General features: G+C 36.0%; 1 protein-coding gene across 1 annotated transcript; it reads right to left on the bottom strand.

Moving 5' to 3' along the window:
• Nucleotides 1–9,176: 9,176 nt before the first annotated feature.
• Nucleotides 9,177–10,118, bottom strand: LOC119535686 (olfactory receptor 51G2-like). Its single transcript, XM_037837993.1, has one exon. It carries the CDS (start codon nt 10,116–10,118, stop codon nt 9,177–9,179), a length of 942 nt encoding a protein of 313 aa, XP_037693921.1.
• Nucleotides 10,119–13,248: the final 3,130 nt, after the last annotated feature.

Genomic DNA, 13,248 nt, shown 5'->3' with positions numbered 1-13,248 from the left:
GTTAACTGCAGCACCTACCACCAGAGTCAGCAGCTAAATCACATCGTTCTTCCACGAGAATTGCGATTTATAGAAAACTTCAAGCAGCACATCAGTGAGTCCTCCTTCTGAGCAGTGCACAGAGGAGATGTTTATATTAGGCTTCTGGCCCTGAAGGGAGAGTTCTAAGAAAAATCCCATTGTAATCTCAATTTTGGAGAAAGCCCTGGGATTGAGTCCTCAGAGACTGCTGGCAAACTCCTAGATTCTGCTTCAGGAACAGAAAAGCCCAAGAAACCAAGAAACAAACCGAAATGCATGCAAATAAAAGTCAAAAAGGGTAGTTGAAACACATAGCTATTGTCATTTGTACTTGACATATGTGAAAGTATATATATTTCATCTCCATGTGAGTGTGAATCTGTAGCCCAATTATATGGGTTGCTAACACGCTACATGGAGAAGGAGCTGGCTAACTTCATTTCAGATATTTTAACCTTTATGGAGGGCTTTTTCCCGGATTTATTTTAATATTTCCCTTCACTGATAGTTTGTTCCCATCTAACATACCTGCTTTGTGTTTCCCTGATTAGCTATGAGGACACAGTTTTAAGATCATTTGTCCCTGCTGTTTTCTGTACATAAATTTCCCACCTCCATCGCCCCCACAATTTTACATAGACAAATTTTAAAAGTCCCATAGATGAGTATCTAAAATTTCTAATCCTCGTATCAGACTGCTGGTGCTCGATTTGTGGTTCTGCCACATACTAGCTGCGTGAACTTGGGTGACTTTCGTATCATGCCTGTGCCTCAATTTGCTCAACTATAAAATGGGAATAATAATAGTACCTCTCCCTTTGGGCAGAATGATGAATAAATTAAATGTCTATAAGGCATGGAACACAGTGTCTGGTCCATAGCAAGTGGCTAGTTTTAGTTAGCTTTTATTTTAAGTCTCAGCTCACAAGAACAATAAATGACTAAAACAGATCAAATAATCACACTACCAATTCTATAACATTTTCCCTCAACTTTCTAATGATGATAAACATTTTCTCTCTAATTTTCTAGTTAGTAATGTATATATCTGAGGGATCCTACATGAATGTGAGTATTTAGAATACAAGAATCAATATAAGATACAAAAGAAGAGATTACAAAACATGACTTTGCCTATAATCTCCATCATTCCATGCAAACATCAAAGCTATTTTCTATAAATTCACAATTATTATTTTATGTACATATTCAATGGAATATTCTGTTAGGTCCAATCAGGTCTTTAGGCACAATGAGTCAATCTTAAGCAAATCAAAGGTACATTTCTTTCCTTGCTGAATGTGAACAACAAAACATCTCAACCTTGAGAGCTTTAAGGTATCTTTGATCCATGAGGGGAAATAAACTTAGGATCAAGATGAGACTAAATCTCAACACCAAATATTAAAACCAACTTGGATCTTGGTGACATGATTTAGTTATTCAATCAAGTCTTGCACAAAACCAGACCCACCTCTTAATTTTATTGTTATGAGAGCTAATAAATTCTCTTTAATGATTAAGACTGTTATCTTTACAGATATGTACATGTAAAATATCCCAACAGTTACATATTTAATTCCTTCCTCCCTCCCTGTCTCCTTTTCTTCCTTTCTTCTTTATTTTTCTGGAGACCTCCCTCCCATAAGCCCTTTATGTATCTCACTGGTCTTATGTATCTTCCTGGGAATACATTTCACTACTCTCCTGTTTTGGAGTTTGTTTTGTTTTGTTTTTGTTTTTTAATAAGAAAGTAGAGAAAAATTTAATAAATGTTGGAGTGGAAAAAGCCATTCTAAGCAAATGAAGTCTAGAAGCCATAAAAACATTGATAATTTTGAGTATATATATATATATGTATATGTGTGTGAGTATATATATATATATATGTATATATGTGTGTGTGTGTGTGTGTGTGTGTGTGTGTGTGTGTGTGTGTGTATTTATAAACTGTGTGCCAAAGGAAAACAAAGCAAAACAGAAACAGAATTCTAGGAGAAAAACAAAAAACACAACAACAGCAAGAAAAACCTTCCTATCTTGGAATTTCAGCTGAGGTCATAAAGCAGAAATAAATAGATGTGAAGTATCCTAATACTAAAAGCACCAGGATCACTAGTGAGGATGGTGGAGTAGTGCAGTTGTCAGCAGACAGCAATAAAATAGTCAAAGGCCATGGCCAGCAGCACTGAAAACTCCAAAAATGTGAAGGTGTGGATAAAGAATTGCTGAGCGAAACAAGCTCCTATCTGGATTTCCTGGGCCTTCCACCATAACACAGTCAGTATTGTCGGGAATGTAGATGTGGACATGTCCAGGTCAGTTATTGCCAGAATGAACAGCAGGTAATGCATGAGCTGGTGGAGTGAGGGCTCATTCCAGACAACAGAGAGGATGGTGATGTTGCCTGCAAGAGCCACCAGATATGCAAGACAGAGTGGGATTGAGAGCCAGACATGAACAGACTTCAGCCCAGGGAATCCCACTAAGAGGAAGTTGGGCTCCATCACATCACTGTCACTCCAGACCACCATGGTGCCAATGCAAAAGGCCTTTGGTTGCAAGAGATGAGATGAGCAGAGATAACAATGTCACAGGCTTTAAAAATTTACATTGATTAGCAAGCTCCACCTTATCCATGAAAAAATCAATTTTCAGTGCTCTCCAATTCACTTACACAGATGTTAAGCATTAAAGATCTCCCAGACATTTGAATCACCAGTTCAGGAAATTTGTAGACTTTGAAGAACTGTTCACCTCTGATTACAGGGACATGTGAACTCTGCTAGGTTGCAGTCAGGTTTACATCACAGCCTTGCAAAATTTAATGTACATGCAAAATAGAGAAATATAATCCTTGAGATAAATTATGTACTTTAACACAACAAAAACTAAGTGAAAATAAAATAGCTATATTGACCTCCAACAATTTAGCCCCTGATCACTTCTTAATCATACTTTACATTCTCAAGGTCACCTTTATCTATTTGATCTCATAGTTTCAATGCATTTTCTTGTCTTAAAAAAATGTATAATTCTATGAGAATGTAAGAAGAAATGAGAAAAGTATGCCTAATTTTTAGCATTTTGATACCTTTTAGTCCTTTGAAAATTTGAAAAACTTGTAACCCCATTTTTAGTGGAAGTCATGACTGATTTCTTAAGTCATAATAAAGAAATAAAATTTGGAGAATAATATCATGAATGAAGTTTTGATATCTCTTTATATGTACTTAATTAGTAATGTGAATAATGGTTTACAGCATTTGTTTTCTTTTTGCCATTCTTTGCTTGATAAAGACTTTCAGTTTTAAAAAAAATCACTCATGTTTATAAACACCTTATTCTTTTCAGATATATCAAATGACTTAACTGGCCAAATACTTTATCTGAGTATCAATTCATTTCTAATTTCTACTTCATCTATATCTTCCTCCAAGAACTTGAATGATCTTACATATGTGTGTGCAAAGCAAACATCAGCAACCGTTATATATTTCTCTTTAACTTACTATTCATAGTTGTAGGATTACATTTTGAAGTCTGGATTTACTTTCTCTCAGTTTTTTTCTTTCCCAATATTTGATAATATGATATTTTCTGCTTTTCTATCTACTTGTTATACAGCTGACTTACATACTGTATCAATCCCTAGTATAGCTTCTATTGTCCCAAGTCATAACTGAGGGGTTTGGAGGAAGGAAACACAGAGCCAGGACCTTCAGAAAAATCATAAATACCTCTCCCTATTTCCCAAGCCCAGGCCATTTCTGATCCATATGTTCTTGATCTTTTTTCCCCAAGGCCCTGATATTTCTGGCTCTTCTGGACATTCTGTGTAAGTGCAATGAGCCACAGTTTTTCTCCTTCACTATTGAAAATATCACATCCCTTTTCCTCTTATTCTAAAGCCCTTAATATTCATTTCTAATAAAAACTTGTATGGACTTTATTAATATACCAGGCAGTGTTCTAATCACTTTGTATATGTTTATTTAACTACCATTTAGCAGATACTATTATTATCCTCATTTAATATAAAAGGAAACTGAGGTAGCAAAGAAAGCATTTTGTCAGGGTGATAGACTAAGATGTGGTAAAACAGGGTTTCAAGCCCAGATAATAGGGTTCCAGACTCTGATCTTAATCATATGATACACTGTCTCTCCAGTATGGAAAGAGACAAGTATAGAAATATATGCCTTGCCAATGTCCAAGGGTAAAGGAGGGAACCCATCCCAAACCCTCAGATCAGTTTTAGTGATAGATTTTACAACAGCAATTTTTACAATTTTTTTTATTACAAAAGATAATTTCTTTGTAAATTTATTCCACCTTTCCTTTTTAGCTCTCTGCTTTGTATTAATTTAATCTCCCCTCTTTTCCAATCTATATTTCCTGTGTATAAAACCCAATCCTCTATATATACTATTTTCATCCCCTAACTTTGTCTTTTTCTCTCCATTGGGCTTTCTACTGTGCTTTCTTCCCTTATTTTTTATTTTTTATTTTTTTATTTTCCCATTTTCTATACTCCTCTCTGCTTTTATCTCTTTTCATTCTTCATTTCTTTCCCTCAAATCATGCTGTCTTCAGTATATCCATTGTTTTCCCCTGATTTTCTGTCTTCATTTTGTCTCTTAAGCAGCTCATTTTTCTTCTGTTTCTCTGTCTTTTTATTGTCTCTTTTTCTGCCTCTCTATGTGTCTCTAATTCACTTAACGACATTAGCAGATCAATGTTCTACTCGCAGCAGACGGTTCCACTGAGTTTTCTTTCTACCTCTTGAGGAACACAGGATACCTAAGTGGCTTATCCTGATGTTCCTCTGGTTTGTCCTAGTTTCTATTCAAGCTCCCTGATCAACAGCTTCCCTTATGAAAGTTCCAGGTGTCTCCTGGCATGAGGAGTGAAGTAAAGAGCCACTGGTCCCTGTGTCCCCCAGATATAAACAAGACACAAGCAGCTGTTACACCAAAGGCACCTGTTTGGCATTCTTTAGCCCTGAATCTCCTCAAGACAGGGTCTCTGATTAGTAAAGACATTCTAGACAACAGTCTTTATTGCCATTTACCACTTCCAGTTTCTTTTTTCTACCTTTAGTACTAATTTCATTTATCAGGTGACCTCTTCCTGAGTGGGAATGGGAAAAAGATTTATTATGCTTAACTTGACCCAATGGAAAAATTAAATTCATTATCCTTCACAATATGAAATGATGTATTTTAGTGTAACTTAAAAATTGGGAGTTTTTCTGAATTTATATCAATAAAATAAAGATATTTTGTATCTTTATGTGTGTGTGTGTGCCTCAGGCTCCCAGGGGCCATGGTTTTTTCATTTATTTATATAAAATAAGGTCTATAATTGCTCCTGGTGCTACACAGTTACATCAGGTATTGTCATTGCCCACAGTGTGGTCGGAGAGATGCATGGTAGCAACATTATTTATGGTAAATGTTATAAGATGAAGGCCTTGTGAAAAGGGTTCAGTGGCACCAATTCCAGATAGAATAGAGAGATATCAGGAAAACTTTCATTGAGGATCTGAGAAAACAGAGAAAAGGAATGGCATTCCATAAAACGGGGATATCTTGTGCAAATATATCCATCAATGAGGAAGTGTGGCATATAATTTTGGAAATGTATATAATTTTGGTGATTGGATAACAGCAGTCAAGACAATCAATGTTCATGTTATGAATGATGATGTCCTCATGTTATAACATAAGACATTATTGTGTGGATAACATAAAGAAATTAAAAAATTTAAATAGAAGAATTACATGATTACACTTTAATTTTAGCACACTGACAACCACAACAAAAATTTATTTAAATGGGAAAAATTAGGCAGGAAGACCAGTTAGAAATAAATTTCAGTAATCCAGAAATAAAATGTTGGCGTTTCATCTTTCTCATAATTACACTCCTTTTGTTTTCCTTGTTTTTTGTGAGTTTGTTTCATTGTGTTCCCATAATGACTAAAGATAACTAATATTAAGACATAGTAGAAGTGATTTCTATTCTTTTTTTTGCTGATTATGGGTTATATTTTCCCACATTTTCATAGGATTAGTAAGTTTTTAATGTTATTTTGAAAATTATGGATTCTATATTGTTCAGAGTCTGAATTTTGTTATCTCCCTTTTGAAATGTTGAATTTTATTATGGCATTTGGTTAATTTGTTTGTGTGTTGACTTTATTCTTTCAAGACTTGTTGTATTAGCGTAGGTATGGTGTTGACATTACTGTAGAGTTAAAGAAACAGTATTCTTGAAGTTTGACTTTTCTGGGTGTCAGCTAAGTGTCTGGGATGTGTGGCAAGTTCTTTTCTACTGTGACTTCTATGTAATAGTGCTGAGCAGACTTGGAATTTTTGTTCACCTCATATGCCCTTAACAGATATACTCTGCCAGACCATGCTGACTTTTATTCTGGGCATGCACAACTTTATATTTAGTCAAAGACTTAAAGATTCCCTCTGCAGATTTATGTAACTCCTTCTCTGCAGAGCTCCCTTCTCTCAGGTATCTTGAAACTCAAACTCCAGTAACCCAATCTCAAATGTCTCTCTTTCCAGCTAAGCAGTTCTGCTGTGAGCTGCTGGAAGAGAACACAGAAATCCAGGGAGATTGTGTGACTCACCTTGAGAATTTAACTTCTCTTAGGGATCACAGGCCTGCTCTTCATTTTAGTCAATGTCTAAAAATAGCTCTCATATATTACATGCAGTTGTTTGTATGTCTACAGCAAGAGGGCTAGCTGAGTATCGGTTACCACATAATTTCTAAGAAAATACTAAAGTAATTTTCATACATGAATTTTTCTTTTTAATATGCTTCCTATGACCCTTCTTAGAAAGCAACTAGAAGCTGTGCTCCTTTGAATGAGGAAGTAAGCCAAGATAGAGGAAAACAGAGGATCTTTTGAAACAAGAGAAATGCATGAGAGGCAAAGGGAATTAATTCTGGAACAGAAGTGACTGAAGATCACAAACAACACCTGTGATTCTAGTCTAGAAGTGGTCAGTCCAGAATGATTATTGTCACCAAGAAAACTTGACTTTTGAGTAAATGAAAAAATTTTGAGAGGATTTCTTTTGGTGGAGAATGTTGGAAAAATAGTGATATATTCACAAAAACAAAGACTATTTAAAACATAAGGAAATTTTAATTCCAGGACAAACAAAATAGAAGAGAAATGTAATCATCGTACTGTGGGGTTCCACATAGGTAAACAAAATTTGCATAGACAACAAAAACTAAATGGTGAATAGTGAACTAACCACAGTGATGGGAAAACTATTATGAGGATTAGAGGGAAAGATAAATGTGTCCTTTGTTTTTCTTTTGATTTTGGAGTGTGTGTCTGTGTGTGTGTTTGCTGGGAACTGTATGGAACAAGAGAGCTAAATCCTTACTTCTCTGATAATAAATGAATAGTAGGAAACTAAATGTGAAACCTCGAGAGATAGAATCATGTTTTTGGAATTATGAAAGTAAATGCCAGAAAAAGCAGCTAAAGACTTAAAAGTGTTTATCTCTGAAAGCAGGATGTCTGGTTGTAGAGGTGGCAAAGAAACTTCTTTTAATTTGGAAGGTAATTCTGTCTGTATTTCATGAACAAAGTTGATAGGAACGAGGCAGACACGATGAGTAAATACAAGGGAATATCATGGATGGGATCCTGGAGCAGAAAAGGACATTAGATTAAAACTCAGGAAATCTTAATAGAGAATGAACTTTAGTTATACGATATCACTATCAATATCAATAACGTATCAAAATTGGCTCATTAGTTGTAACAAATGTACCATACTAATGTAAGATGTTAATAATAGGGAAACTTTGTGCAAGTTATATGGAAACTCTCTGTAGTACTCAAATTTCTTCTGTAAATCTGAGACTACCAAAAATAAAGTTCAGCATATAATAGGGGAGCATGATTAGTAATGCCAAATGATGTGGAGGCTTAAAGCAGGATATGAAGGTTGAATTTACTAATAAATAAGTCACTGGAAATATTCGCAAATATAATTTCTGTTCAATAATGGAGATGGAAATCAGAATGACGTAGATTAAAATTTGAATGGGAGATAATAAAGTTGAACCAATTAGTATACGCAGTTCTTTAAGAATATTGTATGTGTGATATAATTAAAAACAAATATTTCAGCACATCACGTTAATTGGAAACAAGTCTACATAGCATCAAATTCTTGAAGTACCCAGTGCTTAAAATCTGCACATGTATCAATCCCATAATTAGATGTGATAAATTAGATCCCTGAAAAATATATTGAGCATTTTAGTGCAGAATGACATTGGGAATACAGAAGAATGATTTGACAATGCATGCAAAGGAATACAGGAACTACAGACGTGTATTCCTCCCTGTACGGGTAATAAAATACAAATTTTAAAATGCAGAATAACTGATAACCATGGTAAAGTAGTGATAAAAATACTGAGAGATCAGATAAAGAAAATGGACAGGGGTCTGAATCTCAGAATTATTCACATTGCTTAGGACTAGAAAGTCTCTGTAGGTTAAGTAGATGCAGAAAGATCACATTTCTGGATTCTTTAAGAAATAACAAAATAACTTCTATTTGGTGCAACTCATCTTCCTTTTATACTTCTGAAATTATACTGTGCTACATTCAATCATCATTCCCTCTTAATATAAGGCTCTCCTTTTGGAATTTTTTCTCTTCTCAACAGAAGGCCAAAAAAATGTGCTCAATATTATTTTCATAATAAGGTCAATAGTATAAATATAAAAATGGATAAATATCATTGATATAGACTACAGAGTCATCTTGAAATCTAAATCTTACTAACAAATTTAGGGTCTTAACAGGTTGTTGGTTGACGACTTAGTTTCACAGATATTTACTGTTGATTAGTAAGAAAAATTTGTAGCTCTGCTAAGAAAAACCTCAACAGGGTTTGGTGACCACATTCTCTAGCATTTCAACATAAATCTACAACAAAATCGTACCATATTTTTTCCTGTACTCCAACTATAGGATTTATTATTTTTTAGGTTTAGATCCAATATCTTACAGGGAAATATGGTTAGTAATATTTAAATTCAAAATTCTACATTAATATGAGTTACTCCCATAAATATAAAGGGTCCCTCTAAACTAAACTTGCTGTTTCTTGAATTTCTTGAGGATTCTGTCATGAATCTGCTTGGTCTTGACACTATAGACAATGGGGTTCATTAGGGGTGGGACCAACAAGTAGACATTGGCCATGAGCACGTGAACAACTGGGGAAGCATTCTGCCCATAGCGACGGATCATAGATAGCCCAAACATTGGTGTATAGAAGGTAAGTACAGCACAGATATGGGAGATGCAGGTATTGAGGGCTTTGACCCTGTCTGCCTTGGAGGCTATACCCAACACTGTGCCAAGAATGAGGAGATAGGAGAGAAGGAGGAGAACTGAATCAAGTCCCATGGAGCAGATGACCACCATGAGGCCATAGATGCTGCTGATTTGATGGCTGGATACACTTGTCTTTATAAGGTCCTGGTGGAGGCAGAAGGGATAGGAGAGAATATTGACAGCATGATATTGAAGCTTTTTGAGGAGGAAGGAAGCTGGAAAGACCAGAGCCAGGGCCCTTCCAGCAATTGCCAACCCAATCCCAATGATTACACCACTTGTTAGAATGGCAGCGTAGCGCAAGGGCTCACGGATTGCAACAAAACGATCAAAGGCCATGGCCAACAGCACAGCTGACTCAATAATGGAGAAAATGTGGATGAAGTACATTTGGACCAGACAGGCATTGAACGTGATCTCATGGGCATGGAACCAGAAGACACTGAACATGGTCGGAAAGGTAGTAGTTGATAGGCCCAGATCGGTGAGTGCCAGCATTGACAAAAAGTAGTACATTGGTTGATGAAGGGAAGGCTCAGTTCTGATGATAAATAGGATGGTAATGTTGCCTGCAATTGAGATGGTGTAAACCAAGAAGATAGGGAGGGAAATCAAGCCATATGTGTTTTTAAGGCCTGAGAGGCCTGTTAGGAGGAAGTGGGGGTGTAGGACAGAGCTATTGAAGACAGACATTGGGTTGATGGAGGGAGCCTCAGTCTAGGTGGGAGACAAGAATATGAAACAATTAGGGTAAAAGACAGCCCTGCTTCCATAACTAATGAACTGATGCATACTGCTCTGCCTTTACTCTTTTAAATTATTCCTCTGCTCTTCATATTTAATAACCCTCTGTATTTATTATTTTATAAACTAATTTTTCCTTCATTGCAAAAACACTTATTGATGACATATTTTATAAAAGAAAATTTGATAGTGCTAGAAAATACAGAAATACGTAAGAAATGCTGTCAACTTACAAAAAAGTGGATAAAGACAGCTACAATGAAATGAAGTGTTAGTTTAATACAAGATGTTCTAAAACTCAGAAAGAGGAAACTTCCTTGACCCATGGTGGTCAGGGAATATTCATTGAAAGTGATTCTTGGTTAGGTCTAAAGGACAGATAGGAGTTAGATGGGAATAAGAGGTTGTGTTGGGCATTTTGTGCTGATTGACACCCATGTAAATGCAGAAATATATTAGTGAGTATTACAAGCATAAGCAAATACAATTGAGCAAAGCTAGATATGGTAGATCTTCAGATGGTTGTTCAAGCTAAGACTAAAGAATAAGGGACCTGAATTTCTGAAGGAAGTTGTGTGCAAATTTAAGAAACTTGGACTTCATCTTAGAGAAAACATAGTAGTCATTGTAATAAAAAGTAAGTAGTTTGCCCAAGTTTAATTATATCAATGTCAGTGCTACTAAAATCATGTTAAGAATGGTCTAAATGTTGGTAAGACAAGTGACAGGGGTACCCATTAGTATTAGGCTATTTTAATAAAAAGAAAAAAAGTACATGAAAGTTAAATCTAACATTGGGGATGAAGAAAGATAAATAAATATGAGTTATATAAGGACACAAAGTACCACAGTCCCTGGTCAGTAATACATATTAGGAAGGATAGAAATAAAGGAATCCATGATAATTTCAGTAACTCAGCAGATTTTGTTGTATTTTACTGAAACAGACAAATGAACAAAAAGTGCAGGAAGACCTGCATGGGAAGTTTGTGAAACCAGGGGACAAGATGAATTCAATTTGGTCATGTTCATTTTCAGGTGTGTGTGTCAAGGGGCTAGCAGTATACTGGGATTCATAGAAGGCACGTTAAAGAGAAATTACTCCTTTTCTTAAAGATTTTGGAAGGATGCCCAATACAACAAGGAAAGAGAATAATATATTTTCACAGGAAAAAAGAAAACTCAAAGCAAAAAACATTTGATGTTACCTTGTAAGACAAGGAGTAAAGCTTTGTTTGCTCAGCAAAGATACCCAGACAGATGGGACAGGCTGTAGGGAATAAAGTTCACCTTGGAGTGGAGAAGATTATAGCAGGAACCTTAGAGACTTCAACTAGTTAGCAACATGATGGACACCCAATTCCAGTTACTTTTACAGCCCAAGTTGTCTCATGCAGAGAAAACACCTCAAGGGGCTCCTCTTGAGAAGTATCTTGCATAATCTTCTTTTCAGCTTACAATATTTGTAAGTGCATAAAATATATGCAGGAGCAAGCTTTAGAAGACATTCAAGAGATCATCATGATCATCTTCCATCTTAATAATTTTAACATTGTAATTTTTAGTTAATAACAGAGAGCAATGTTTTGGGAGACCAGGGAGTTCAGTAAATGGATTCCCACCATTGCTATTCTCTGTACCTGGGGATGAGTTAAGAATGCCATCCCGGAGCTCTTCTGAGCAGCCTTTAAGGTTGAGACTCTGGCTCCATTGGGGAGTGACAACCTGTACATCTAACCTGTCCCAGAGCAATAATTTAACATGAGCAGCTATCAGTCCTACCTCTTGACGCTTCCTACCACTTTCTGGATTCTTCAAATATAGTTTTCCTATTCTCTTACTGATTCTCCTGACCTCCAAAGCCTTCCTTCAGGCACAGATGAGTCTTTGAGAATAGACAGTCATTCCTCCTGAAGGAAATTGGTTGGATTTTCACAGTGCCGAGCCCAGGGACTACCAGTAAGTAGAGGAAGCCACTGAAGGTGAGCATAAGAGATTAGATGAGTAAAACACACTTGTTCCTAAGGCAGATAGCTCTTCAATGAAGCATAGGTGTCCGGAGTGAGGCATAAGTGTCTCCCTCATCAACTCTAGAGCCAAGTTATAGCTACTTTTGCCTTCAGCATCCCTGATTCTATCCACCCAAGTGCTTTAACTGCACGGTACTTCTGTGCTTTAAGTATTTTACACTGTCTGCCCCTCTTGGCTATTTCATTCCCTCAGGACCAAATTTTGTTTTTTTTTTTGTCCTCAATACACCCCTTGGGAGGATAAATGATGTCACTGCCTGCCATTGGAGCTGTCTTTCCTACTTTGGGGTGGGAGATTGTCATCCAGGATCCTAGACTGGGAGTCTAGATAGATTTGGCAGCCACTGAAAAGTGTTTCTAGGATCATCTGATGGAAAAAATACATATAAGTTTAGACTGTCAGAATAATTTATACAAAAATGCTTTTAATCAGACACAGCAGTAACTAGATGTGGAATGCTGAAAAAATTAATGTCGTTAGGCCATATTTTTGCAACTGTTTGATAGGAATAATAACACCATCTTGTTGAGCTCTTGTGAGGAAGGCCAAACATGTATATGTGTATATTTTTGGTTAATAAGAGTAACAGAGCAATTATAAATAATGAAAAACTCCAGGATTTATATACTTTTGGTACATAACACACAATATATTCACCAGTCACCACTATCTTCATCAAGCAGAGATCCCTATTCACACTGGTCAATAAATCCATCTCTTTTGGGATACCTTTTCTAAAGGACATTAAAAGTGTCACTTTGAAATCCAAACTGTTATATTAACTGGAATTGACAAAGGTGCGATAGGATTCAAGAGAGTTATACCCCCATATATGAGAGCAGAAAAAGTATCTAGCAAAGAAACAAGTCCTCCATGAATGCAATTGTGTAGGACAACTTAACCATTCATTATGAATTATAATCCTAGTCCACCCCTCACCTTTTGAAACTAGGAAATTCATGTCAGTAACATCACTGTTGCTATTTCCAAAAACCAAATCCTTTTTTTTGTTTGTTTCATAATCCATAATACATTTCATCAACCTCTT

Source organism: Choloepus didactylus, chromosome 6, assembly GCF_015220235.1.
Source record: "Choloepus didactylus isolate mChoDid1 chromosome 6, mChoDid1.pri, whole genome shotgun sequence".
NCBI lineage: Eukaryota > Metazoa > Chordata > Mammalia > Pilosa > Megalonychidae > Choloepus > Choloepus didactylus.
Note: the sequence above shows the minus strand (reverse complement) of the source record. Positions and strands in the feature narration are given on the sequence as shown.